This window comes from Lonchura striata, chromosome 15 (genome assembly GCF_046129695.1).
Source record: "Lonchura striata isolate bLonStr1 chromosome 15, bLonStr1.mat, whole genome shotgun sequence".
NCBI classification, from domain to species: domain Eukaryota; kingdom Metazoa; phylum Chordata; class Aves; order Passeriformes; family Estrildidae; genus Lonchura; species Lonchura striata.
In genome coordinates, this window is record NC_134617.1 from 14,995,741 (window position 1) to 15,020,091 (window position 24,351).

At 57.5% G+C, this 24,351-nt stretch overlaps 1 protein-coding gene and 1 long non-coding RNA gene across 3 annotated transcripts in view; both read left to right on the forward strand.

The window, feature by feature from the left end:
• Positions 1-22,274, forward strand: part of CXXC5 (CXXC finger protein 5) — a 35,678-nt gene extending 13,404 nt beyond the window's left edge. Inside the window, exons 2-3 of one of the 2 annotated variants that reach the window (XM_021531865.2) lie at positions 15,244-16,315; positions 21,224-22,274. In XM_021531865.2, the coding sequence (XP_021387540.1) occupies positions 15,530-16,315; positions 21,224-21,268 (831 nt within the window). In that variant the 5' untranslated portion in view covers positions 15,244-15,529 and the 3' untranslated portion in view covers positions 21,269-22,274. The remainder of the gene's footprint in view (positions 1-15,243; positions 16,316-21,223) is intronic. The other variant, XM_021531866.2, reaches the window with a different exon arrangement.
• LOC144247148 (uncharacterized) lies at positions 10,540-11,212 on the forward strand. The gene is made up of 2 exons (XR_013340844.1): positions 10,540-10,690; positions 11,082-11,212. It is a non-coding gene; the product is annotated as an uncharacterized LOC144247148 (long non-coding RNA).
• Positions 22,275-24,351: the final 2,077 nt, after the last annotated feature.

The following is a 24,351-nucleotide window of genomic DNA, read 5'->3' on the forward strand; positions in this document are numbered from 1 at the left end:
TCAGCCTCGCCGAGGTTACGCATCGTTTGCTGACTCACAGCCTCCTGCTCTAATTACTCGTTCAACTCCCTCCCGGGAGCCACCCGGCCAGTCCCGGCGCATCCCTCCCCGCTGCTGCTCCGCCGGCCGGAGGGCTGGAGCCGGGCATCCGTGCGGAGCCCCTCCCTGCACCCATCCCTGCATCGCTCCGAGCCCCCAAGAGCTTCTCCCCTAGTAGCCTGCTCCAGCTCCCCACGCTCACCCCATAACGCTGATGGTTTTGGGGTGCACACGGGGGTTGGTGGGGCTGTCGGGGCGGCTGACCCACCATCCAGGCGCCGTGCCCGGGGGGCTCCGGGCTGGCTGTCCCCCCAGGCATCGCCCCGCTGAGGGATGCTCGCTCCCACGCTCCCTCGGAGCTTCCCAGGAGCATCCCGGGGCAGCGCCGGCTGGGACGAGCGGCGCTAAAGCCGTGAGCTGAGCCTCTTTGATCCCCGTCCGATGTGATCAGCCGCCCGCAGCTCCGAGCCCGGCCCAGCGTGATTTCCAGCCTCGCGGAGATTCGAACAGACGCCGCAATTACCGATGGGATCGGCCTGATCCCGCTCTTGGCCTGATGCTCCTCACTGGCTGGGGTCCTGTCTGCCAGAACAGAACTACCTTTTTAGTATTACTATTTTTATTATCATCATCAGCATCGAACTATCCCCCCATCCCATGCTTGCCATCACTGTCACACCAGTGGGAAGAGCCTTCTCTCCTCTGCAGCATCTCCCTTCTCACATCCTTACACCTTCCAAGGAAAGGGCACCCAAACTCACCCATCCCAGCAAGCCAGATGGATGCAGGGCCTCATTTTATCTTTAATTAACTTGATTTTTTATCTCCCCCTGTTTCTGATCAGTAATATCGAAGCAGAAACAACATCCCTGCAAATCCATCTTGCTAAGGGAGGTGAAACCAAGCTGGGTAATCTGGTGGTAAGGACAGCGCTCCGACGGGTAATGCAGTCGCACTTGCCTTGGAAGAGGAGATATTTTATATATTTATATACCAAAGAAAAAAAAGAGCCGTGTATGTGTTTGCACAGGCTTCTGCCTGTCACAGAATGGTCCAACCACGCATCTTATCTCATAAAGCCATATTTTGGCCCTTTTTTTTCCCCCCGAAGAAAGTGAATTTTAAGCGCCAGGAGACAGTGATGGTTTCTTTGGAGCTGTTAGGATCTGCCATGTACAATAAATCTGTCTTAGTTTGTGGATTATTGGCCCAATAGACCGTAACAGCTCTGTCAGCCCCTCCTGGCGCGCTGTGTCCGGCAAGCTCAGCCTTTGGTGGGTTTTCCTGGTTTTTTTATTATTTTCCAGCAAGAATTTGCTAAGGATTTTTCTGTGCCACGTGCGTGTACAGCAGCTGATAGGGAATTCACAGGATTCAGTAACGTTCTTAGGTTTTGAGGTTTTTTTTTTTTTGCTTTTTAAAAATATTTCCCCTCTAGAAAAACCCAAAGGTACAAAGTCCAAATCCCCAAAACAGGATGAAGAGGAGGGCAGAGCCTTCCCTGGCAGAGTGCATCCAGCCAGGGGCTGCCTCCCTAAAACTTGTGCTGGTAGAGAATGGGGTTTTAGCGAATTCCAGTAGGATTGGGGTTTTACCCCTTTCCAGTAGGATTTTCCCTGGATGGCCCTGCTCCTGCTGGCTGTTTTTCCCAGTCCACTACGCTTGATCCAAGCCTGGAAAAACAGGATTTCCTGGGGGTGGTGTGGGATGGTGTGCTGGCCCCTCCAGCCTTGCCAGGCTGCATAGCACATGCTCCTCACACGCTTAGCCTGGATTTGAGGGGGTCTGAACCCCCCGGAGTGGGGGAGGATCTGCAGCTGGTGCTGCCCCAGTGGCAGTGCCCTGCTCCTGCTGCTCCGTGTGGTGATGTGGGGCGAGATGTGGGGTGAGATGTGGGGTGCACATCTAGGGTGAGATGTGGGATGCACAATTGTGATGGGGTGAGGAGTGGAGCGGGAACCAGAGTGGGGTGCAGGTGTGGGGCACAGGCTGCAGGTGCAGGCAGGGCGGTGTGGGTGCCAGGCTGGGGGCATGGCCCGGGGGCAGTGGGTCTGCTGTAGGGCTGGGGAGGACACACGTCCTTAAGGAGGAGGTGTGTGGGGTTTGGGATGGGGAGAGAGCAGGCTGAGCGCTCGGTGCTGTGCTGGAGGTGGCCCCTGGCACGCCGGGGGTGCCAGCCGGGGCTGCCTCTGGGTCCCCAGGGCTGCGCTGGCAGAGCCGCTCTGGTCCCAGGGCTCCGTAAGCCCATTAAGAGCTCAGGGAGCCTTACACCTCGGGGGGCTGCAGCAGGGCTTGCACTGCTCCAGCTTAAAGCCCTTGAGCTGAAGCGGGGGCGCTGCTGCAGGGAGGCAAGGACGCCCCTGGCCATCCTCTGGAGATGCCCATCCTGAATCCCCGGCGTGGGTGCTGGCTGCTTCCCCCGGGAGAGTGAGGCAGCAGCCCTGGCACCAGTACTTGGCTTTGTTGCATTGTTAAAATGCATCATCAGGGCGAAAAAGTACATTTTTTTTGTCTGAAAAGTCCTCAGAGGAGGATGTTCCCTCTGCAGGTGCTGTGGTTCAGCATCACAGGGTGCAGCAGAGAAGTACCAGGAGGGCAGGTAGGTCCATCTGGGATGGGGATGGGGAAGCCACACTGGTCAAGAGGAACCTGGTCTGGAATTGCTTGGGATTTTCTCTACCTTAACCTAGTGCCTTATGTCAAAAATGTCAGGAGCTGTGATGGCAGGAAACCCCCTCCTCCCTCCTCAGACAGGTCTTTGTGGAGCTCATGGAATGAAAACAGCTTCATCAGAACACTGAGGGAGATATTGTGGACAGTCCCTAAAATTCCAGGGCTCATTCGAGACACAAGGATAAGTTCCTTTTTATAGAATCCACCACCACCAAGTCCATATCTGCTGGTGCTCCAGCTTGTTGGGGGATGGATTCTGTGGGTGCTCCCTTGCCCAGCTCATCCCACAGCCCCTGCTCATCCCTCAGCCGTCCTTGGGCTCATCCTCTATGGATCACGCTGCTGAGGGCAAGGTGCAGGATCCTCTGGCATGAGGAAGAGGGAGGAGGATGGCATGGAGGAGGCTGGGGAAGCAGCAAGTCGAAGAGGATGTTCATCATGGAAGCTGAGAGCAGGCAGTGGGAACCCATTTGGTTGGGAGCTCCGTGCTCTGGAGCTTCCCTCCCATGCCAGGAGCTTGGCAGTGCTGTGGGAAGATCCCTCTGGAGATGGGGATATGGGTGTTTGGTTTCAGGAGGGATGAAAGCCCTGATGGGATCAAACCCTTTCCTGGTGAGGGAGGATGGTTCTCTCGCAGGGGCTCACCAGGGTGGCAGGCAGGTGCTGGGAGCAGGCTGGAGTCCTGAACCCACCCTGGGCTTGCTGGAGAAGGGCTGGACCACCACGTGGCAGACACCAGCTACATCCAACTTGCTGCTTGTCATTCCAGCCTGCCACCTGGGAAATGAGGGAAGGCAGAAGTGCTGACATCTAGCTCTAGTCTGAGTGTAGCCCCTCAGAGCTTGGGGCCAGGAAGGAGCAGTGAGCCCAGCCAGGCTGACACCCTGCAGGCAGTCCCCTCAAAGCATGTCTCCAGTGTGATAAGCCCTTTCCAGCTCCCACCAAGTAGTGTTTCCTTCATGCTTCAGCTTCCCTAGCCTCGGTCCTGTGGCCCATCCCTATCTTCCTCTGTGTTGTGACAGATTGTAGATGGGCTTTTCCATGGCTGCTCTCCTCAAGGTCATAGAGTGAACCTCTCCTTCTTACTGTGAGTCCTGCAACTCTTCCAGATGAGGGTCCTCCCATCCTGACTGATGCTGTGGCTGGTGATAGTGATGGTGACCCCTTCCCCCTTCCCAGGACTTCAGCTCTGCTTTCCAAATGTCCTGGGCCTGGTTCTTTAGGACCTGACAGTTTATGCCACCTCACTTGTGCTTTTTAAAAGTTGCCATAGGCTCAGAAAATGCTTTGGGTCAGAAGAGACTATCTCATTCCACCCCCTGCCATGGGCAGGGGGACCTTGCACCAGCCCAGTTTGCTCCAAGCCCTGTCCAGCCTGGCCTTGAACACTTCCAGGAATGGGGCAGCCACAGGTGCTCTGGGCAATCTGTGCCACCCTCACAGGGAATTTCCCCCCAATACCTTATCCACCCCGCCCTCTGTCAGTTTAAAGCCCTCATGCCTTGTTCTGTTTCAGCAGGCCATGGTGAGAAGTCTCTATCCACTGACCTTCCACACCCCCTTCGTGCATGGAAAGGCCACGGTGGGGTCTCATGGCTGTGCAGGACCCCAGGGGGACTCTGACTGTTCCAGAGCAGTCCCGGTGCTTCCTGCAGCCAGACTGGTATCTGATCAAACACAGAAGCTGGGCCTTGGTACAACACCTCCCTGCCCTGCCACCCCGTCATGGGCCTGACAGTTTTCTGGGAACAATTTTCCAGGAGCAGTTTTCCTAATCACTCTTTGCCAGCAGGTTGCCCAGCAGTGCTGCTTTTCTATCCTCTATCACCATGCACGGGGGAAGGAAGATGCCTTTCATTTGGGCTGATTCTTGGTTAAGAACCAAAAAGACACCCAAGAGGAATCTCTGAAGGAGAGCTTGGCTTGGGTCAGTCCATGTGTGTCCTCTGGCCTCAGGTGTGTTTGCTGACCCGACAGCACGCTGTGATGGGTGCAGGTCTCCCCAGCCATGGTCCTGGTTGAGGGCAGACCTTGTGTCTGAGGACATTTGGGCACCCCTGGTGCCAGTGTTGCAGCGTCCCCATCGTCAGCCAGGACAGCCGTGGGGCTCCCTGATCCCCAGGGGTGATACAATCCCTGCCTGTGGCTCTGCTGTCCTGGAGGATGAGGTGCTGCTTGCTCCCTGGGATCCAGCAGGTGCAGAAGGGAGGAGCATCATCTTCCTCTTGATCCCAGGATGCTGCAATTTGCCTGTTTGCTTGGGTGCTGCTTTAACATGGTTTCCTTGGCTGCCCTGCCCTTGAGTGTGCGCATGGCCTGGGAGATCTGGGCCTGGTGCTGTGACCACCCCACATGGAAAAGCTCAAGGAATGGAAAAAACCAGTGAGGGGTGCATGAGACCTGAGGACCAGTGAAACCAGTGCCTGAGATGAACCAAACTGGTGGAGCACCTGCCAAGCATCCCAGTCCTGGAGGTGTTGGCAGCAAGTGTCCCCATCCTCTGGCACCCAATGCCTGGGCAGCACCCTCCCCTCTGCCAGGCTCCAGCTCTGTCCCTTGCTCAGGCCCTTCCAGCCTGCTCGCCTGTGCTGCCTGGGGCTGTCCTGGCTCTCTGGTGCCATCCCCAGTGCCTCCAGCAGGGTCTGGCTTGCAGCAGGGGTCAGTCACCTGCGATGTCTCAGGGAGCAGGAAGCTCTCGGGGTGCACAGCAGCGAGCTCAGCTTGTGTCTGAGCTAGAGAGCAACAGGGTTTGCTCTGTGTTATTCTGGATCTAAAAGGAAAAAAAAAAAAAAAGGGATTGCTCTTTCCCAGTTCCTGCATTTCCTGAGAGCAGCCTAGCTCCTAGCTTATCTTCAGACAGCCTCAGGGGTATTCCCTTGGAGTTTGGGAGTTTAATCAGGCATTGCTGGGGCATGTGAACTCTGCGGCGAGTCGCCGTTCCCAGGGAGGGGAGCGCCTCTCGCAGATATTTGGGTTGGCGTGCCTGGGCTGGGGGCTGGGCTGGCTGGGAACGCGCTGCTGCTTTTCCTGGGGATGCGACTGGGACTGGCTGGGGGTGACCTGCCTGCCTGGGAGGATGGCGGGCAGGATGCTGTGGGCAGGGTGGGGTCCCCTGGACATCCCCGTGGTGGGGCTGCCTGGGCTTCACTGTGCTCCTCTGGAGCTTTCATCCCTCCAGCCCTGCCTCTGCCACCTGCCTCTTTTCTTTTCAAATCCATGGATTTTCTTTGTAGCATCCTAGGTGGGAGCTTCTGATTATGACCTGGCGCCCTTCTTCTGGCCCCTCTGGCCATAACCTGGCCCTGCTGCTGGTTTTATTCTGGGTGATTTTGAACTGGGAAGAGAATCAGAATTCCAGTGGAAATGCTCAACACCAGGCTCTGCTTCACCGGTGGAATCGAGGGCTTTGTTGCTGGCTCTTTTGCAGGCAGTATTTCTTTTTTTGGGGGCTGGATGTATTTCTGGCAAGTAAAATGACGGATGCTCTGTTTCGTTTCCAGTGGCAGCGTTTCAGATTCCTTGCTCCAGGGCAGGAGCCGAGCGAACTCCGATTCCAGAGCAGCTCTGGTACCTTGGCAGCTTAAAGGCCACGGGGTTTGCTTGAATGACAAGCGGTGCTGAGCGTGGGGAAAGCTCGGGAGAGGCAGTTCTCTGCTCATGCCTTCATCTCTTGTAGGAGCAAGATCCCACGGAGCGGGGAGGGACCTTTATCCTGTCTTCCTGCTCTGCAGGCAAACTGGGAGGTGATGGGCAGACCTGGAGAAGGATGGCAAGCCCTGCCTTGAGGGGATGCTCCCTGCATCGCTGCTGGGGAGATGGGGAGAAGCAAAGTCTTGAGGCACTTCTGTGTCTTCTCCCTAGAAACATCCTCTTGGATGCTCTTACCCCAGCTTTGCCTCCCCTTGTACCTGTCTCAGCAGGATAGAATCACAGAATCATGGAACGGTTTGGGTTGGATGGGACCTCAAAGCTCATCTCATTCCAAACCCCTGCCATGGGCAGGGACACCTTCCACTCTCCTGGGTTTCTCCAAACCCCATCCAACCTGGCCTTGGACGTTTCCAGGGATGGGGCAGCCACAGCTGCTCTGGGTGACCTGTTCCAGGGTCTCACAAATACCTCTGTAGTGCAGATCTCAGAGGCTGGCTGAGCTGCACCCTGCAATGTTGGTGAGCTCCAAGCTACCAGGAAGGACAGGACCTGCCAGCAGGGCTGGGATGCTGTTGGGATGCTGCAGTGCTGAGGGTGAGGTGTGAGGGATGGGAGTCCACAGCCCAGGAGGTCAGGGCAGGTTGGGGATCTGTCTTCCTGAAGCTACCCAGCTTTTTTTGGCTTGTCTGCATGGACCTGAGACATGCATGGGTCTGCAGACAGGGTCTGCTCGTCCCTCAGAAAACACCCTGCACTTGGTTTTGGTGACAGAGAGAACCCTGACTGCTGCCTGCCTGCCAAAACCTGTACCCCAAAAACTCTCAAGCCTCTCTGGCCCACTGGGCTTACTGGAAGCAGCTCCCCTGGTTAGCACTGGGGATGGGGTAGTGCCAGCCCCATTGCTGTGGCAAGTTTTGGCTGTGCTCAGCAAGGCTGTGGGGCTGGGAAGAGACCAGCTCAACTCCCCAGGGGCTGTGGGTGCCTCACTGCCCCCTCCCAAAGCTGAGCTGGTCTTCCCCCCCCACCAAGCCCTAGCCAAGCAGCCTTCCTCCCCTTTCTCCTCTTCCTCCTGTTTCCCTCCTGCCAGCGAGGCCAAGCAAAACGCGGTGCTGACCAAAAATAACAACCGCCGGCAGATCCAGACAATGGATAAACCCCCGGTGAGGGCGAGGGCGACCCGAATCCTCCCAGAGGAAGACGGGATTATTCGCCGTCCTCTTGGACATCTGTCAATAGCTGCCGTCTGCGGACCCGCTTTCCGACAAGGCCGGCGGCTTTCCGACGGGGCCGTCGCCTTCCTGCTGGGAAAAGTGGTTCTTCCAAAGTGGTTGTCCTCAGGAGCAGGGATCGTGGCTGTTTGGGATCTCATCACTGAGCACCGTAAGGTTCCCACCACCCATTAGAGGCCAAACTCAATGCACTGAGCTGGCCCCGGTGCTCTCAGGTGGTGACAGTGACACAGGGGCTGGCATTTGTGCTCTGGGTTTGTGCTCTGCCACCACGGAGCTGCCTGGTGGGATGTGGGGGGATGAGGTTTTGAGAGAGCTGGGAGCACAAAGAGACCTCTCCAGGCTGGAGCTGTTCTTGAAGGTGGCACTAATGGATTTAGGCACAATTGAGGGTGACACCTGGAGATGGCATGAATAGATCTGGGCACCATCAAAGGTGGCACTTGGAGGTGCTTGTACATTGAAACACCGTTGAAGGTGGCACCGTTGGCTTTGGGGCTCTTTGGCATCCAGCATTCCCATGCGACTGTACCTACAGATTTCCCCCTGGTTTTTAATTAACTTCTTTGCACTCTGCCCATGCCAAGGGTCTCTCTGTGACCTGGTTGTCGGTCAGACCCCAAGTAATTGACGCTGTAATTGCCCCATCTGTTAACAGAGTGATTCACACATCTTAGCTTGGCCTAGGCAGGCATGTGTGGGTTTCCTCGGGGCAAAGCCACCTTCAGCCCCCCGGCTCTTTGGAGGTCCTGCTGGGATGCCCGTTGTTGTTGGCATCTGCCACTGGGCAGCGCCTGCCCCTGCCCACCTGTCCCCCATGCCTGGGCTCATTCTGCCTGGTCCCCTGAACCTCACAGCCCTGAATCACCTTGGGGGCCTCACTCGGTGGGCAGAACATGGGGAACTAGTTGAGCCAGAGAGTCCCTCCAGGAAGGTCTGGAGGGGATTAGCAGAGGACAGGGGGTGTTCTGCTGGGCTGGGATTGATGGCGCATCTCCGGGGCGATGCCAAGCCGGGGGGAGTGGGCGAGCGGCAGAGCCGTGCCACGGCGCGTGAATGTCAGATGCTGCTTGGCTGCGAGCTGGGCTCGTGCGAGAGCAGATCTGTTCAATCCCATTTGGAGAGGGGGGAGAGGCGGGGGGGGCTCTTCCCCAGGCTCAATCTGGTAGGTTTTAGTTACAGTCGTTTTAGGATTTGGGCAGCGAATTGGTGCAGCTTTGGCACAGGGGGGGATGGATGAGCACCGAGGCTGCCAAGCCTCCCTCATCCCCCGGAATTGGGGAGGGGGGCACCCCGCAGGTGGGTGCAGCCCCCGGGCTGAGCAGTGTGGCCATCACCCGGCTCTCTGGGCAGCAGCTGGGCGAGTGGAGGAGGGGAGGAGGTGCCTGGCGTTGTCCGCAGGGCACCCGCAGCCCTGCAATGCTCGGGTGGACGCTTCAAATCGCGTTATCTCCATAACCGCCCGGCTCTGGCCGCTCCGAGTGGCAGCGGAGATAAGTGGATTTCTAGGGAGCGCCTGGTCGTCTGACATTTAAGACTCCTTAATCCGTAACCACCACCCCGCGGAGGCAGGACACAGCCACATTTCCCAGCTGGGGCAGCCCCGGGCGCAGGTCAGCCCCTGCGTTGGTGGCTCCAGCTGTGCCAGGGCCACAGGGTGAAGTTCAAGGATGTGCACGGAGGCTGTGGTATCCCTGGGCACTTCCTTGTCCTCTCCAGGATGATAAGCTCCTTGGCAGTCCGGGGCACATTGGTGATAGGCTCTGGGCTGTCGCCTGAGTCAGGCATCCGGGTGTGGCTGTGCCAGCAGATTGGGAAGCCTGCAGCAGCCATGGGGCTACACGGAAAAACCCGGCACCAGTGGGAAAAAAATACGGCCTAGATGGATCCCTGGTGGAGGGAGCCCACCTGGGGAGGTGGCATCACCTCCTGCCTGCTCAGCAGGATGTGGCATGGCCTCACCACGCTGTCCCTAAGGATGTGCCTGGCAGCACATCTCCTAGCCCACCCTGTGTCCAGAGTTGCTCCTGGGTCACATCTCCGGGACCGCGTGGCTGCCTGTGAGGAGACAGGTGAAAGGCACTCTGTGCACCATGAAGATTTGCCATCTGCTTCCAGGGCAAACTCCAGATGCTGGATTTAATCTTCCATAGCCTTTTAATTCATGAGTTGGCTTCTTAACATCCCTCAGTGCCACCTCGGCAGCAGAGACAAGCAGAGTGGCTGCCATGACTGGCCCTTCGAAGGATGTTCTGGAGCACAAGAGATGAACCTTGTCTGTGTGAGTTGCCCATGTGGCAATCTGTCATACCTCTCATACCTCTGGGTCTTTAACCCACCCAGGGTGAGCCTGAGCATTCACAGCACTGCCCCAACCTCCCCCAGGCCTGAGTGTCCTCTCTTGATGTCAGGAGAAAAGGTGGTGTGTGATGGTAACTTCCATGGTACGTCCAGGAGTGGATCTTCTGGCTGGACCAGTTTTTGGAAGGATGAATGCAGAGAGCAGAGCTTTGGGGCTGTTGGGTTGACAGAGATGATGGCTTGCAAATAACAGGCTTGTCTTTGCCTCAGGCACCTGGTTATCAGGCACCATGGATGGGTGTCCTGTAGGGGTAATCAGCCTTGGGAGATCATGGATTCAATTCTCTCTTGCTTCACCTGCTGCTGGACATCTGGCTGGTGAGGCTGTGATAAGACATCACCGCCTGTTTCAGCTGACCTGTGTCAACACCTGGTGGAGGGAGCAGCGGGTTTGAGTGTGCTGCAGAAATGGGCACCTGGCAGCTGAATCAGCTCTTGTGGTGCTGGGGTCGGAGCTGCTGTGAACCTTGTTCTGGTGGGGCATGTTCTCCTGAGCCTTTGACCTGGGTTGCTGTTAGACCTTCTGGATTGTGGCAGTGCTACAGGGCCGTGGTGCTGTCCTACCCACTGGTGTCTCATCCCAGGATGCCTCCAGGCTGTCTTGTCTTCCCGTGCATCGCTTCCACCACCTATGGGCCCGTGCTCCTGGCCATCTCAAGGTCCTGTCCACTGTTGGCCAGGGCAGCTGAGGAACACAGGGACCACCTCCAGCCCCTCTTTGGAGCTGCAAGGGAAAGGTGCCTCTGGTTGCAGCCTGCCTGGACTGACATCTTTCCTGGGATGCCTTTGAGAGGGGCACACGCTGGTGATGGGTCGGTGCTTAGCACGTCTGAGTCCGTCCATCCGTCTGTCTGTCCATCCATCAGCAGGGAATGATGGTGTGATGGTGGTGGGGAGGAGGTGGGGGCCATGCTGGGCGGGTGGCCACACGGTGAGGGGGAGGAAGTGGGGACAAAAACGCGGCAGAGGGGACAATTGCAGCCTTTCTCCAGGCTGAAAAGACGCCGGGGTCCCTTCCGTCCTCGTCCTCCGTCTGCTGCAGGCGGACAAAGCCACCGCCCCCAGTGCCCACCCAGCGCCCAGGGATTAGAAAAAAGGCGAATTTTGATTTTCTCCTTTTGTTTCCAGAGCCCGGGAGCAGCTCGGCTTCAGCTTTGCTGCTTTCTTCTCCCTTTACGCCGTGTCTGTGCACGGCTGACCAACCAGCGGCTTTTCTGGGAGGAGGGTGATTTATTTAAAATTAAAGGAAAGCAGAAGTTCTTTCTTGAAGATGAGACTTTTTAGGTCGGCGGGAGCCGATGGCTTTCCAGCCATGCAACGAAAACACAGGGGAGCCAGCTGGAATTTGCAGCTTGTCATTTTTTAGCAAAAGCAAAGCTCCTCTCCTGCTCCCCTCTGACAGTGAACGGTGCCTGCAACCGGGGGGACTCTCAGCCAGTCTCCCTGGCTGGCAGGGGTTTTTCCAGACCACCAGAGATGATCCTTTTGCAACCTTTATTTATTTTAGCATTGTCAGGACTATTGCAGAGCAGTCCCCTGTGTGCTGGGGTTCAGGGAGCCCTGGGGCAGAGTGGAGGAGGTGAGGGGTGGTGTGCTGCTGAGAACTGGGGGAAGACCTATGTAGAGGAGCATCCCAGATTTCCCTGCCTGGGTTATGGGAGAGCACAGCTGACTTGGCCCATCTGAGCATTCCAGGCTGGTGGGAGGCAGGTCTTTGGGATGACCCATGGAAATCATAGGATCACAGGATGGTTTGGGTTTGAAGTGTCCTTAAAGATCATCTCATTCCACCCCCTGCTGTGGGCAGGGACATGTTCCACTAAACCAGGTTACTCCAAACCCTGGAGTAACTGGGTAACCCTCCAATCCGGCCTGTAACATTTCCAGAGATGGGGCAGCCACAGCTTCTCAGGACAACATGTTCCACACGTGCTGTCCCTCACCCTGGGATCCCCTGGCCTTTGGACCCTGCGCATGGCAGGGGGTTGGTTGCAGGGGAGGAACAGTGTCCTGCAAAGGCTTGGGAAGCCCTGGTTGTGGCTTGGGGCCTCCCGACCTTGGTGCTGTCCCCTTGAACCCTGGCGTCCCTCCAGGCTGTTAAGCTGCCCCGTGCAGACCCGGGCGAGGGAGCCCATCACGTGCCCCTTAATGCGGCCCGGACTAAGCACCTTTGACAGGGACCCAGATGACGCTGCCCGGCGCCTTCCCGAGGGATGGGGGCCGGAAAAGGGGCAGAAACGGGACGGGGGGGCCCTCACCGTCTTTCCTCGGGTCAATCATAAAGAAGGGATTAAGATCATTAATTCCTCCCCCCGCTGCAATTAACGACGGGGCCGGGCAGCGGCTGGCGAGGAGCAGCGCTATCTGCTGTGCTGGGTGGTCCCGCGGTGGCAGCGTGGGGGACCCCCCCTTTTATGTGAACTACGCGTACCCCCGGCCCCCCGCGTGGGGTGCCTGGCGAGGACAGCGTGGGGACAGAGCGGTCCCAGCTGGCACGGCCGCGGTGTCCGGCCGCGGGGGCCGGAGGGCAGCGCCGGGTGGCTGCAGATGGTGGGAGCTGGCGGAGGCGAAGCGGCGGCCGGGACAATGGCGGGATTGTGCGGTGGCGCCGCTGGCACGGCTCGGCACGGCTCGGCGCCGCGCCCCGTGCCAGCCGCGGGCACTGCCTTGCGCCGCTGGGGCCGAGCGCGGCCGCGGCGCCGTGCCCGGTGTCTCCGGGTGCGGGGAGCCGGGCGGGCGGGCCGGGCTGGCCCGGTCCCGCAGCCGCGGGTGCCGGGGGGCTGTGCCAGGCTGCGCTGCTCGCCCCGGTGCGAGGGGGCGGCGAGCGGGGGCTCAGAGCTGCTGGCACCCTGTGGCATGGTGGGACCAGCCAGGGAGGCTGGACGGTGTGTGTGGCTGCGGGAGAAGATGGGAACTGGTGGAAATGGTCACCACGCCGTGGCTTCAGCCGGTGTCCCCTCCGCTCTGGCACCGGGAGCCCGCTGCGGGGCCGTGGGAAGACCCACACGGGCAGGACGCAGCGCTTTGACGGAGCTCCCCGGCAGCCCCGCGGCACGGCGGTGCCGATGCCCCGGGGGGAGCGGGCAGGGCGGGGTGGCGAAGCCCGGGCACGCGAATCCCGGGCCGTGTGTCCGGGCGCTCGGCTCCCCGCACGGCGCGGGGCGGGCGGAAGAGGCGCAGGGCCGCAGGAAAGGCGGCCGCGGGCAGGCGTGAGATAACAGCGCCGGGCGCTTTATCTCACATCCTCCCGTCCGGCGCTTTTCCTGCCGCGCTCCCCGCTCCGGCCCCAGCGCCCGTTGCTGTCGGCACTAAGGTGTGACCCGTCCTAAGGTCGCCAGGGACAGATTCCCCACCTCCCTGGCAGAGGGGACGAGTGATTCAGCTGCATGGCAGCAGCTCGCCCATCTTCCCAGCACCCCGTCATCCCTTCGGGGTGCACCCCACCTCGCGGTGCCCAGCATCCCCCCGCCTGGCGTGGGGCGGGATGCTGGGGAAGGGCAGCCCGTCCTGCCGCCGCAGCCCTCCCTCCCCACGTGGCCTGGCGAGCTCCCGGCTGGAGCCCAAGCCCTGCATCGATCCGCGCTGCATCTTAAATCCCGCAGCAGCTGAAGCAAGCGGTTTTCAGCGCCAGGGCGGGGGGGTTTCTCCGTGGGCGAGCCGGCTCTGGCACCCGAGTGAGACACCGGGGCTGCTTCCGCAGCCGGTACCACGGTAGTTGGCACAGGGACTTTGCCCCCATCAGCGTTTTAACGGCGATGCCCAAGCTCTGTCCGTGGGAAAGGGTCCTCCCGGGCTATTGTGGGGTTCCTGGGGCTGCGCTGGAGAAGGGGATCCGAAGGGTGATGGATGAGCAGGAGTGGGGTTTGGGGGTGCAGGGATGCCCCTCACTCTGCTGCATCACCCCTACAACAGGAGCAAGGGTCTCAGCAGAGCTCTGCACATCCCCGTCTGGGCCCTGGAGAGGAAGGTGCTGGGATAGCCAGGATGGAGGGATCGGGTGGCGAGGGGCCTCCTCCCAGTGCCACCCTCCCCCAGCTGCCGCCGGGGTGGGGACCTGGGTTCCTGCTCCATTAAGCTCTGCAGCTTTTCTCCTCTAAAGCCTGATTACTTGGCGGTGCCTGTGTGCGTGCGTGCTCGGGAGGGAGGAGGAGGAGGAATTTCACAACAACAAGTGTTTGCAGCCACACTGGACCCAGCTGCCCCGGAGTCGCCCCAGGGACAGCAGCATAGCATCCGCTCCAGGAAGGCTCTTGCTGTTACTGCTGAGCCCGTGGCGCTGCTGGAGCAGCTGGGCATGTGTGCTGGGCATGCTGGGGCATGGCAGGAGGTCAGCAGTGGGGCTTGGAGGTGGATGCTGTGCTCCCTATGGGGTTGAAGGTGGGCACTGCAGCTCCTGATGAGACTTGGAAGCGTATGCTGCAGCTCCCTGTTTGGTTTGGGGATGGACACTGCAGCCCTTCGTGGGGTTAGAAGGTGGATGCCATGGCTGTCCACAGGATTTGGAAGTGGCCATTGCAGCTCTTATGGGAATTTGGAGGTGAACACCATGGCTGCCCATGGGATTTGGAAGTGGATGCTGGAAGCGACTGAGAATTGGTTGGTGCAGCTCTCTATGTGATTTGGGGTGAACACTGCAGCTGTTGGTGGGGTTTGGAGGAGGATGCTGTGGATCCCTGAGGCACTTGAAGGTGGACACTGCTGCTCTCCATGTGGCTTCCTTCCCCTGCCCAGTGCTGGCTCGGGGACAATGGTCCAGGAGGAGAAAGAGGAGGAGGAGAAGGGGTGCAGCTTAGCCTGAGCTGGGTGAGCAGCATCCCTGGGACTGTGGGAGCTGGGGTGTTGCCTCCATGGCACTTGGCTTGGGGGACAAGGGTGGCCGCAGGGTGGGAACCAGGCACCCCTTGCACGAGCTCCAGCTCCTGGCCTGGGAGCATCCCGCTGGCGCCTGCAGTGCCATCCGGTGTGGGGCCGCACGCCGCTGGAGCGGAGCGGGAGATGAGCCCCGTGACTTCCCTGGGGCTGCTGTCCCTGGGGGAGGAGAGCCGGGCACAGAGAGTCTTTAAGCATCAGAGTGCCATTGCTACCAGGCCAGGACTTCCCCTGTGACCCCCCACTTCTGTCTGGATGGCGACCCTTTTAGAGAGCAGCGGAACGGATCTCCACCGAGGTCCGTTCCCTGGAGTTCCTTTGTTCGCGGCGCTGAGATTTTCATGGCAGGGGGAGGAAGAGCCGCTTTGAAAAGCCTGTTGGCTCTTGCCAGCGCTGACTCTCTTTTCTTTTCTCCTTCCAGAGCCGCGTGGTGTGTCCCAGAGCCGCAGAGTATGTCTGAGCACTGAGAGCACCCTGAGTCCTCCGCAGCCAGCGCGGGAGGAGACGCCCCGTTGATGCGCGGTCCCGTCTGAGCGTCCCCGGTGGCTGGCGGGCCAGTGCTACCAGAAGGGCTTTGGGGGTCTTTCACTTTGGCATTAGGGTGGGTTTTTGGGTTTTTTGTTGGTTTTTTTTTTTTTTTTTTGGTTTTTGGATTTTTTTTTTTTTTTAAATTTTGGGGTTGGTTTGGTCGTTGTGCTCCGGGCACCATGTCAAATTCGGGCTCCCATCAAGACACTGGGAACAAGCCAGAGACGGAAAAAAATAACCAAGATGACTCTCAACCCCCTGTCAACTCCGAGAGGAGGAACAAAAGTGGAATAATAAGTGAACCTTTGAACAAAAGTCTTAAGAAGTCCCGTCCACTCTCCCACTATTCCACCTTTGGTAGCAGCAGCTCGGTAAGCGAACATTCAGAGAAAGGCAACCCCTTAGCTAATGGCAACGATGCGACTGTGGATAAAAGTCATTCTACCTCAAAGCACAAAAACATCTCTAGTATGCTGAGCAAATTAGACCGGATGTCGGAGCTCTCCTCAGAAGGACAGACCGCCCTCCAACAGTTTGCTCAGTCGACAGAAATGCTCAAAAGAGTGGTACAGGAGCATCTTCCTCTAACAAGCGAGCACGGGACTGGTATCTCTGACATGGAGGCAGTCTCAGCTGCAGAGACAATGAACGGCCCCTCTGATTTTCCTTACCTGGGGGCTTTTCCCATCAACCCAGGCCTTTTCATTATGACCCCTGCCGGCGTGTTTCTGGCAGAGAGCGCGCTCCATATGGCTGGCTTGGCAGAGTATCCCATGCAGAATGAGTTGGCATCTGCCATCAATTCGGGGAAAAAGAAACGGAAAAGATGCGGCATGTGCCCGCCCTGCCGAAGACGGATAAACTGCGAGCAGTGCAGCAGTTGTAGGAATCGCAAAACTGGCCACCAGATTTGCAAATTCCGAAAATGTGAAGAACTCAAAAAGAAGCCTTCTGCAGCACTGGAGGTAACCGGCCCCTCTCAGGCACCCTAACCCCTCCTCGGGCTGCGCTCCTGGGTTTGGATCTTGCCCTAGATAATAAAACACCTGGTACTTCTTACTTTTTTTTATTTTTCCCTTTTCCATTAACAGCTCTCAGCCTGAGATGTGTACTCTGCCCAGTGCCCCCAGTCCCACCCCATGCTATGTACTGAGGTTGATTGATGTGGGGAGGAGGACTGGGGTCTCTCCCTGGGCACGCTGGACTTTGCTCTCCCCTTTGCAAGCACAGGCAACAGTGGGGCTCTGCTGGGGTTTTGGTGACAGCATCCCCTGTCCTCAGTGGGTGGCAGAGATGGGGAGCAACAGCCAGCCCCAGAGGAGGGGGATGACTTTTTGGGGCAGACCTTGGGGTAATTGGTGATGATGAAACCTGTGGCCACAGTGCAGCCAAAGCCCAACCCCTCAGCTTATTCCACAGCATCGCCAGTGGAGTGGCTCTGCCAGGTGTCCCTGGGCCAGCATCCCTCTGGGGTGGTCAGGATGAGTCCATAAGGCAGCAGCTGGATTTCCTGTGGCAGCAGTGCTGCAGTCCCCACTGGCAGTGCTCCTGTTTTAGCACCCAGCAGAGCCAGGAACATCCCTGCTCCTGCTGGGGATGCCCAGGTGCCCTGGTGTGAGCCAGGTGCTCAGGCTGTCACTGCCCACCATGGCCTGCTTGTGGATGTCCTTGGCTTTGGAGGAGAGCCATTGGGTTGGGGTGCCACCTTGCCAAATCCACTGGGGAGGTGTGACATTCATGTGGGACTACAGGGAAAGTCTGGTGACGTGGGTTGTGGGGGCCTCTTTAGGGCTCACGGGCGGGTGGCATGGCATGGCTGGGGGCTGGGTGCCAGCAGGGCAGGAGTGCCCCATGCTCTGGCAGAGCCTCCCTCTTCCTCACACCCAGGTGTTGTGTTGAAGCCAGGTTTGATTTTTCTGTGAGCTGACCCCACCATCATCCATGCTGGTGTGCTTCCTCCTTCTGGTGAGCACATCCCCATGGAGAGACAGACAGGCTAAAAAGTCACCTGGGCATCAGCTGGATGGTGCATCCTGGCACAAAGGCCTTGCCCATCCTCTGGTGGTCCCAATGCAACCAAGGCCCGCTGCTCCCTTAGCCACATTCTACGTTTTTCAATTAGCATCAGCTCTGAATGAATACTGAAGGGGAAAAAAAATCTATTTGGGCGGTGGGGATGAGGAGAGGGGGACTGTGTCTTTCAAAAACCGCTGTATTGCTAAATTATATTCTTGTTCTAATTTGCTGAGTCAGTGATCTGGAAAAAGGGAGAAAGGGAAAAAAAAAGTTCATTTCTTCCAAAGAGTCCTAAAGCGGGTCAATAGACTCGGAGCTCTCAGCAGCTGGGGGAGTTGCTCCCTTCTCCCAGTGCTGGGTCTGGGGCTGATAAATAGCACCAGGAACCCATGGAACAGTCACCCCTGTGATGGGTTTGTCCATCTCATGACTGCTTGGGTAATGGAGGCCACTGAAATAGGGTTCTGCATCTGGTGGAGCTGGCCCCAGCAGAGATGAACCCCGTCCCCCTGGGCATGACCAGGTGTGCTGAGGCTCAAGAGAGATGCCACCGTGCTGGTGGGATGGACCCTGGGCAGGAGTGGGTCACTCCAGGGCATCACCATCCCCTGTTCATGCCAGACCACCCCCTCTCTCAGAACACCCACTTGCACCATGCGCTGTTGGAAGGGTTGTACAGGATTGTGGCTGGCACAGGGACACCGTGACCAATGTCCCAGGTCACCTGGGTCAAAGCTGGCTTGTTGAATCTAACCTGTCAACCAGCCTTGCTCATACATTGGGCCAGGTGTAGGGCAACCACCAGCACCTGTGCTGTGCTGGAGACCTGTCTGGAGGGGGCCAGGATGCAGAGTTCCATGGGCTGCTGGTCCTGGTGGGTGCCATCACACCTCTGTACTGGACACTGGGACAGAAGGGGCCATTCAGTGGCCTTTCACATGGGGCTGAATCATTCAGTCTTTGTGAAGCATTGTCCTGATGTTTCTCCCCTCTCAGCCTCTAAATTATCAGGCTAGCCCAGAGATACGCGGCCTTGAGAGGAGGAACATCAGGAGATGGGCAAAGATTCAAGAGAGGCTCTCACCCCGATGTGGTTTTACAGCTCTTTATTCTGTGATGTCCAGGGGAAAGAGCGGGGGGGAAAGAGGATGAACAGGAAGGGTCAGGGGTTTATCTGGGCTCTGGACAGGGAGGGCTTCTTGTCTCTCCACCAGCCCCGTTGGGGCTGGAAGGAGGAGACCAGGATGACCGATCCTCTAGAGTCACAGGGGTCCCGGGGAATGGGAAAACATGGCCTGAGCAGAATGTAACATTGTCCCTGTCTCTGGGGGGCATCCAGAGGAACATCCTAGGAGAGCCCAGACAGGGGCCGCAGCTATATTAAACATTGATCTAAAATCACGCAGTAAAAAAAAAATAGAATTAAACCTTTATGGTGGCGTAAAAAAACGGGCTAAATCCCTCAGCTGCTGTTAAGCTTTATCTGCACATCTACAGGGCCTGAAGAACCGGTCACCACTGGTGTCCCGCTGTGCTGGGGCTGCCTGGGGCTCTGAGACCGGCGGGGTCGGGTGCTGGGAGCAGGCAGCAGCACGTCCCTGCGCTGACCAGGCTCCTCTGGGCTCTGCCAGCCCCAGCAGCCTGGCCAGCCCTGCACAGGTCACCCTGGGCTTGTCTGCAGAGGTCACACGAAGGCCATGAATAGTTGGGATTGACTCATCAGAGCTGTTCTCCATCCAGAGAAGCTGTGCTGAAGAGCTTTGGTGCTCCAGATAGAGCCGGTGAGGGTCACTGTCACCCTCATCTCAGCCTCACAGAGAGACTCTGGCCATGGAGGACAAGGGGTGAGCATTTTAAACTGAAAGAGGACAGATTTAGGTTGGACATAATGTAGAAATGTTTATGATGAGGGTGTTGAAGCCCTGGCACAGTTTGCCCAGAGCAGCTGTGGTTGCCCCATCCCTGGAAGTGTCCAAGGCCACGTTGGTTGGGGCCTGGAGCAACCTGGTCTGGTGGAAGGTGTCCCTGCCCATGGCAGGGGATGGAATGAGAGGATCTTTAAGGTTTCCTCTAAACCATTCTGTAGGTCTGTGATTGTGGGGATGAGGGGGATCTCTCCTGGACATCCACATTAGAGCTGGTTGTCCATTTTCCTTTAATAATAAAGGAGCAGAGGTATTCGTGAGACATCTCCATCCAGACCCATGAGGAGCCCCCTCTCCCCTCTTTCCTCTCCTCTGGGATGATGGGTCTGGGTAAGTGGCCCTTGTTGGAGAGTCCATCCTGCTCTGTCCTGCTTGTTGTGCTTTCAGTGGCTAGGTGGGATCCATTGTGGTCAGTGTGGAGGCCACAGCCCTGTGCATCGCTGGGCACAGGCACTTGTGCCTTCCCAGATGTCTGATTATGTGTCAGACACCTTGGGGAAGGGGTGATGCCTGTGGCTTGTGACTGCGCCAGCTCAATTTGCTCCCTAACATGGGCTGGGAGCAGGAGCAGGTGGGATCTGTCAGCAGCCTGGTGGGCACCACCAGCTCCTGCCCATTCTGGCCCTTCATGCCCCTGCCCTTGCCCAGGCCCCGTGTTTGGGCTGTGCCTGTGGAAGTGGAAATCTCCTGCAGGGATGGGGTGATGCTGCTCAGCTGTTTCACTGAGGCTTGGTTGCTGTCTTGATCCAAAAGAAGGACCCAGTGAGATCTGACTGACTCCTACATGGAATTAGGGACCAAAATGTGCCTGGTTTGACTCTTTGGATGCTACATGAGGTGTCCCAGCCCTGCCACGGGCTCAGTATCGTGCCCCCGCTTGTCTCAGGGCAGCCAGTCTGCTGTCACTGCAGCCTGTGGCCTCTTTCCCATTGGTGTCCCTTGCTTGTTCGGAGACGTGGGACCTGAAGGGTCCTTTCAGGTGATTGTGTGGTGATCCTGTGGTGATTGTGTGTCTGGCTGGCACAGCCCAGCCTTGCCTGGGGGCTGTTGGCACTGAGAGACGTCGTGGTCCTTGCACACTTCCACCCATGTTCTCATGGACATTGTGCAGGCTTTCCACCTCATCCCAATGGAAAATGTCCCTGGTTCTCCTTCCAGAGGACCACAGTGCTGCTGGGGCATGGCCCCACACCATCTTTCCTGGAGGTGGCTTCTCAGAGACCTTGTCTGTTGGGCCCTTTGTTGGCTGTGGGGTTGAGCCTGGTGGGACTCATCCCTCTTCCCTGTGGGGTGCTGAGGTACCTGGTGGTGCCTGGGGCTGCTTTGCTGGGATCAAGGTTTGTTGAGCATTCCCATGTCTGAGCAGCTCCTGCTCTGATGTCCCCAGGCCCATTCAGCTCCTGCTCCCAGTTTCCATCCAGATGTGCTCTTAAACCCATCTGGTGCCTGGGCTCCTGTCCTCTGGGTGTCTGTCTGTCCGTCCATGGCAGGGACTGTGGGGGCTGGCAGTGAGGGCGCTGTGCCAGGTTGTCCCAGGTTGTGCCATGTTGTGCCAGGCCATGCCCACTGCCCACGGCCCGGCCACTGCGCTCACCGCTGGCCAGAGGGGAGGCCAGGGGCTGTGCCACTGTGCCAGCTGCCCATGGGGACATGGGGACATGGGGGTGTGGGAACAATGGCCAGGCTGCTGTGCTGGTGCATGGCCAGGGAGGGCTCTGGCAGCAGGGGGACCCCGGTGTCCCTCCTGCTGGCATCGTGGGATGGAGATCTTGGGATCAAAGGGTGCTGAGCCTGGGCTGGATGCGTGCCAAGGCTGGGGACCGGGGTGCCAGGGTGGGGGTGAGGGGTGGGTGCTCAGCCCTGGTGCTGGACCCGACCTAACGCCTTGTCCCTTCTTCTTCTGTCCCCCTCCCTGTGTCTCTTCCTTTCCAGAAGGTGATGCTTCCTACAGGAGCCGCGTTCAGATGGTTCCAGTAGGAACGGGAATCCCAAAGCTCTGTCATCCAAGTGCAATGTCACTGCTTGCTTGTGTTGTCTCAGGCAAGGGATTTTTGGCTGAAATGAATGGATGCACCTGTGTCTCTTTAGAACCAAAAATATTTTCTCGCAAATCTCATTCCTGTTTTTATATTTTTTTTCTTTTTTTTTCCTTTTTTTTTTTTTTTTTTGCGTTTGTTTTAACATCTTCGAGTCCTAGTCAGACATTTAACTGCTTTTCAAATAAAAAACAAAAAAATAATTAAAAGAAAAAAACAATGGATCTGTAAAGTACCAAGACTTAATAGACAGAGTATGGACAATCAGTTTCTTTCTGTGTTTTGGTGTTGATGTTGTTTATGTGTGAAAGATGCAGTACTTGTGTAGGGAATGTAAATTTACAGTAACCTTTTAAAATCTAGTTACTAATAAGCACTACTGTAATTTAGCACAGTTGTTTAATTGCACCCTCATTTATACTTTTTATTTGATTCTTTCCCATCATACAATAGAGTGGATAGTTTCTAGAATGCCTCAATTTCATGTTTATAAATGAGAATATGTTTAAAGCGATGTAGTATCCCTTCTCCTCGCCATTCACCTCTGGAAGTTTAACCCACAAGAGGGTCGGTATAAAAGGTGGAAGAAAACAATTGCTACACAACTGGCGGAATTCAAAAAAAGGAAAAAAAGAGTAAAAAAAAGGCAAAAAAAAGAGTCGTTGTTAGTTTATTAATATAGAACAAGAAATGCTGCGTACAGAAAATCCTCCTAATTGCAACGGTTTACTCCTAGAAGTAATTTTTGTAAACTTACAGAAGTTAAAATCAAAATAAAACAAATATTGCAGGACCTGTGCTGAAGCAGTTACGCAAAGTGATATTTCTCTTCTGTTCACCCCCCGTCTCTCCAGCTCTCTCCATCATTAAATTGAAATGCTGTTTGTAATGTTTTAGCGATCCAGGCTGTTTTTGTGAATAAAATGAATGCATGTTTTGTGTCATGATTTCCAGCTTGGTTATTTCTCTCCCACCCCTCTGTGCAGCCCTCCAGGCCCCCCAGCAGCGGTGGTGGCCCACGTTCCGTGGTCCTGCTGGCTGTGGGGACCTTGCCAGTGACGATGCCGGAGCGTGGTGGAACGGTGTGATGAGCTGAGCTGGAGTCGCCCTGGCTGCTAAATCCCCACAGTTAATCCTGGCGGTGCCTGGGCTAAACCAGCCTTGGCTCCTCCCGGGGATATTTCCTTGACCTGCCTGGAGTTTTACCCAGCAGTGCCAGCACCATTTGTTTTGGTGAAATAATATTCATGCGCCATGAAGAACCGCTGTGAGACTCATGTTGTTGGGACAAGCCTAAAATGAGCTCCCAAAGGTGAGTTGGCTCTGGGGTGGATTTCCAGCCTGGCCTGGTGTTGGTACTGGATCAGCAGGAGCTGCTTGGGGTGGAGGGGATGTTGGATGGGCTCAGCCATGGATAAGCCATGGGGTTGCTGCCAGTGCTCGGGTGCTGCGTTGGAATCATGCCAGGCAGGTGGGCTGGGAACCTCCTACCAGTCCCTGGAGGTTCTCCAGGGCCATCCCAGCCTGGCAAGAGGAAGATCCGGCTGGAGCTGGTGGTGCTGGCTCTGCCCTGCCGGGAGGAGGTAGCGAGAGCCTTTGTCCCCAGCTCCAGCCAGTGTTTGGGCCAGCATCTGCTGGCCAGATGTGCACCCGGAGGAGGGGGGTGATGCCGGCGCGTGGGTCGGTCCCTGCCCAGCAGCGACCTGCTGGGATGGAGCAGAAAGTCCTTGGGGAAAGCTGCCCCAAATGCCCTCTCCAGCAGCATTCCCCCCACTGCTCCTGCAGCTCCGGGTGGTTTGGAGCCCAGGTCACAGCAGTGCCTGGGCCCAGGGCTGTGTGTGGGAACGACTGCAGCACACGGTGACAGCGATGGAGCTGGGCCAGTCTGGTGAATGACAGCTCAAGGCCTGCAGGGACAGACAGACAGACAGACAGACCCTGGTGCCCCAGCAGGGCTCTGGTTCATGGCTCTACTCTGACCAGGGTGGCACTGGCAAGGGGCTGCTGGGAGCTCGCACAGCCAAAAGCACTTAGCAGGAATGTGGTGGGGGTGTTCTGGGAAAAAGGAGTCTGGCTGCCTACTTGAAGCCTGTGGCTAAGGGTTGGGGCTGTGGGAAGGCACAGTCCTGGCACCTGGAGGGAGGCAGCCCCTACCCCATGCTGGGAGAGTGTCCTGGGGAGCAGCACACAGCCCCCTCCCCAGCCCTGATCCCCTGGGGAGCTGCAAGGAGGGTGCTGCTTCATCCCACCCACAGCTGGGGCTGGAGACTGCTGGGAATGTCACCCTGGTCTGGCTGTGTCACCCACAATAGGGCTGTGTTGGGGCTGTTGGCAAGGAGCAATGCTTGGGGAAATGCCACCATGGCACAGCAAACCCCGCAGGGCACTGGCAGGGACCATGGGCGTTGGCAGGGGAGATGGGCACTGGCAGGGGAGGAGAGAGGTAGCAGGGATATGGAGCTGCCAGGGAGGACACGGCCATTAGCAGGGGACAGAGGGAGCAGGGGCTTCCCCATGCAGGTAAACAGGTTAGGGAGAAAAGAATCAGATGTGGGATTCAAACCCTGCCTGTGAGTGGGGAGGTGGGATGTGGGGTGCTGGGTGCCCTCCACCCCACTTGCAGCTCAGCCCCGTGCTGGGCTCCATCCCTGCCTCCTGGTGGGTGTGTAGGAGGGTGGCCCTGTGCTGGCCTGGAGCCTTGCCTAACGAGCAGGACCTCAGGCATCCCCCGAGGGTGAACCCATCCCCTCCTCCATGCTCACCCTCCCCAGCCCCAGCCCCTGTGCTGGGCCTCCCCACAGCTGCTGCTGGGGAAGTGGCACCCAGGGCTGCTGTCCCCAGGGTGCCCGCTGGCAGCCAGGTGACACAGGGCACACGGGATGATGATGATAACGAGCTCGGCACGGCGCTCAGGGACAACCCTGGGCGCTACCACAAGGGCTGGCCTCGAGTCTCTCTTAATTAACATCCTCGTTAAACAGAGTTAGCAGAACGGCAACCAAACCTGCCTGTGGCCCTAGGGCG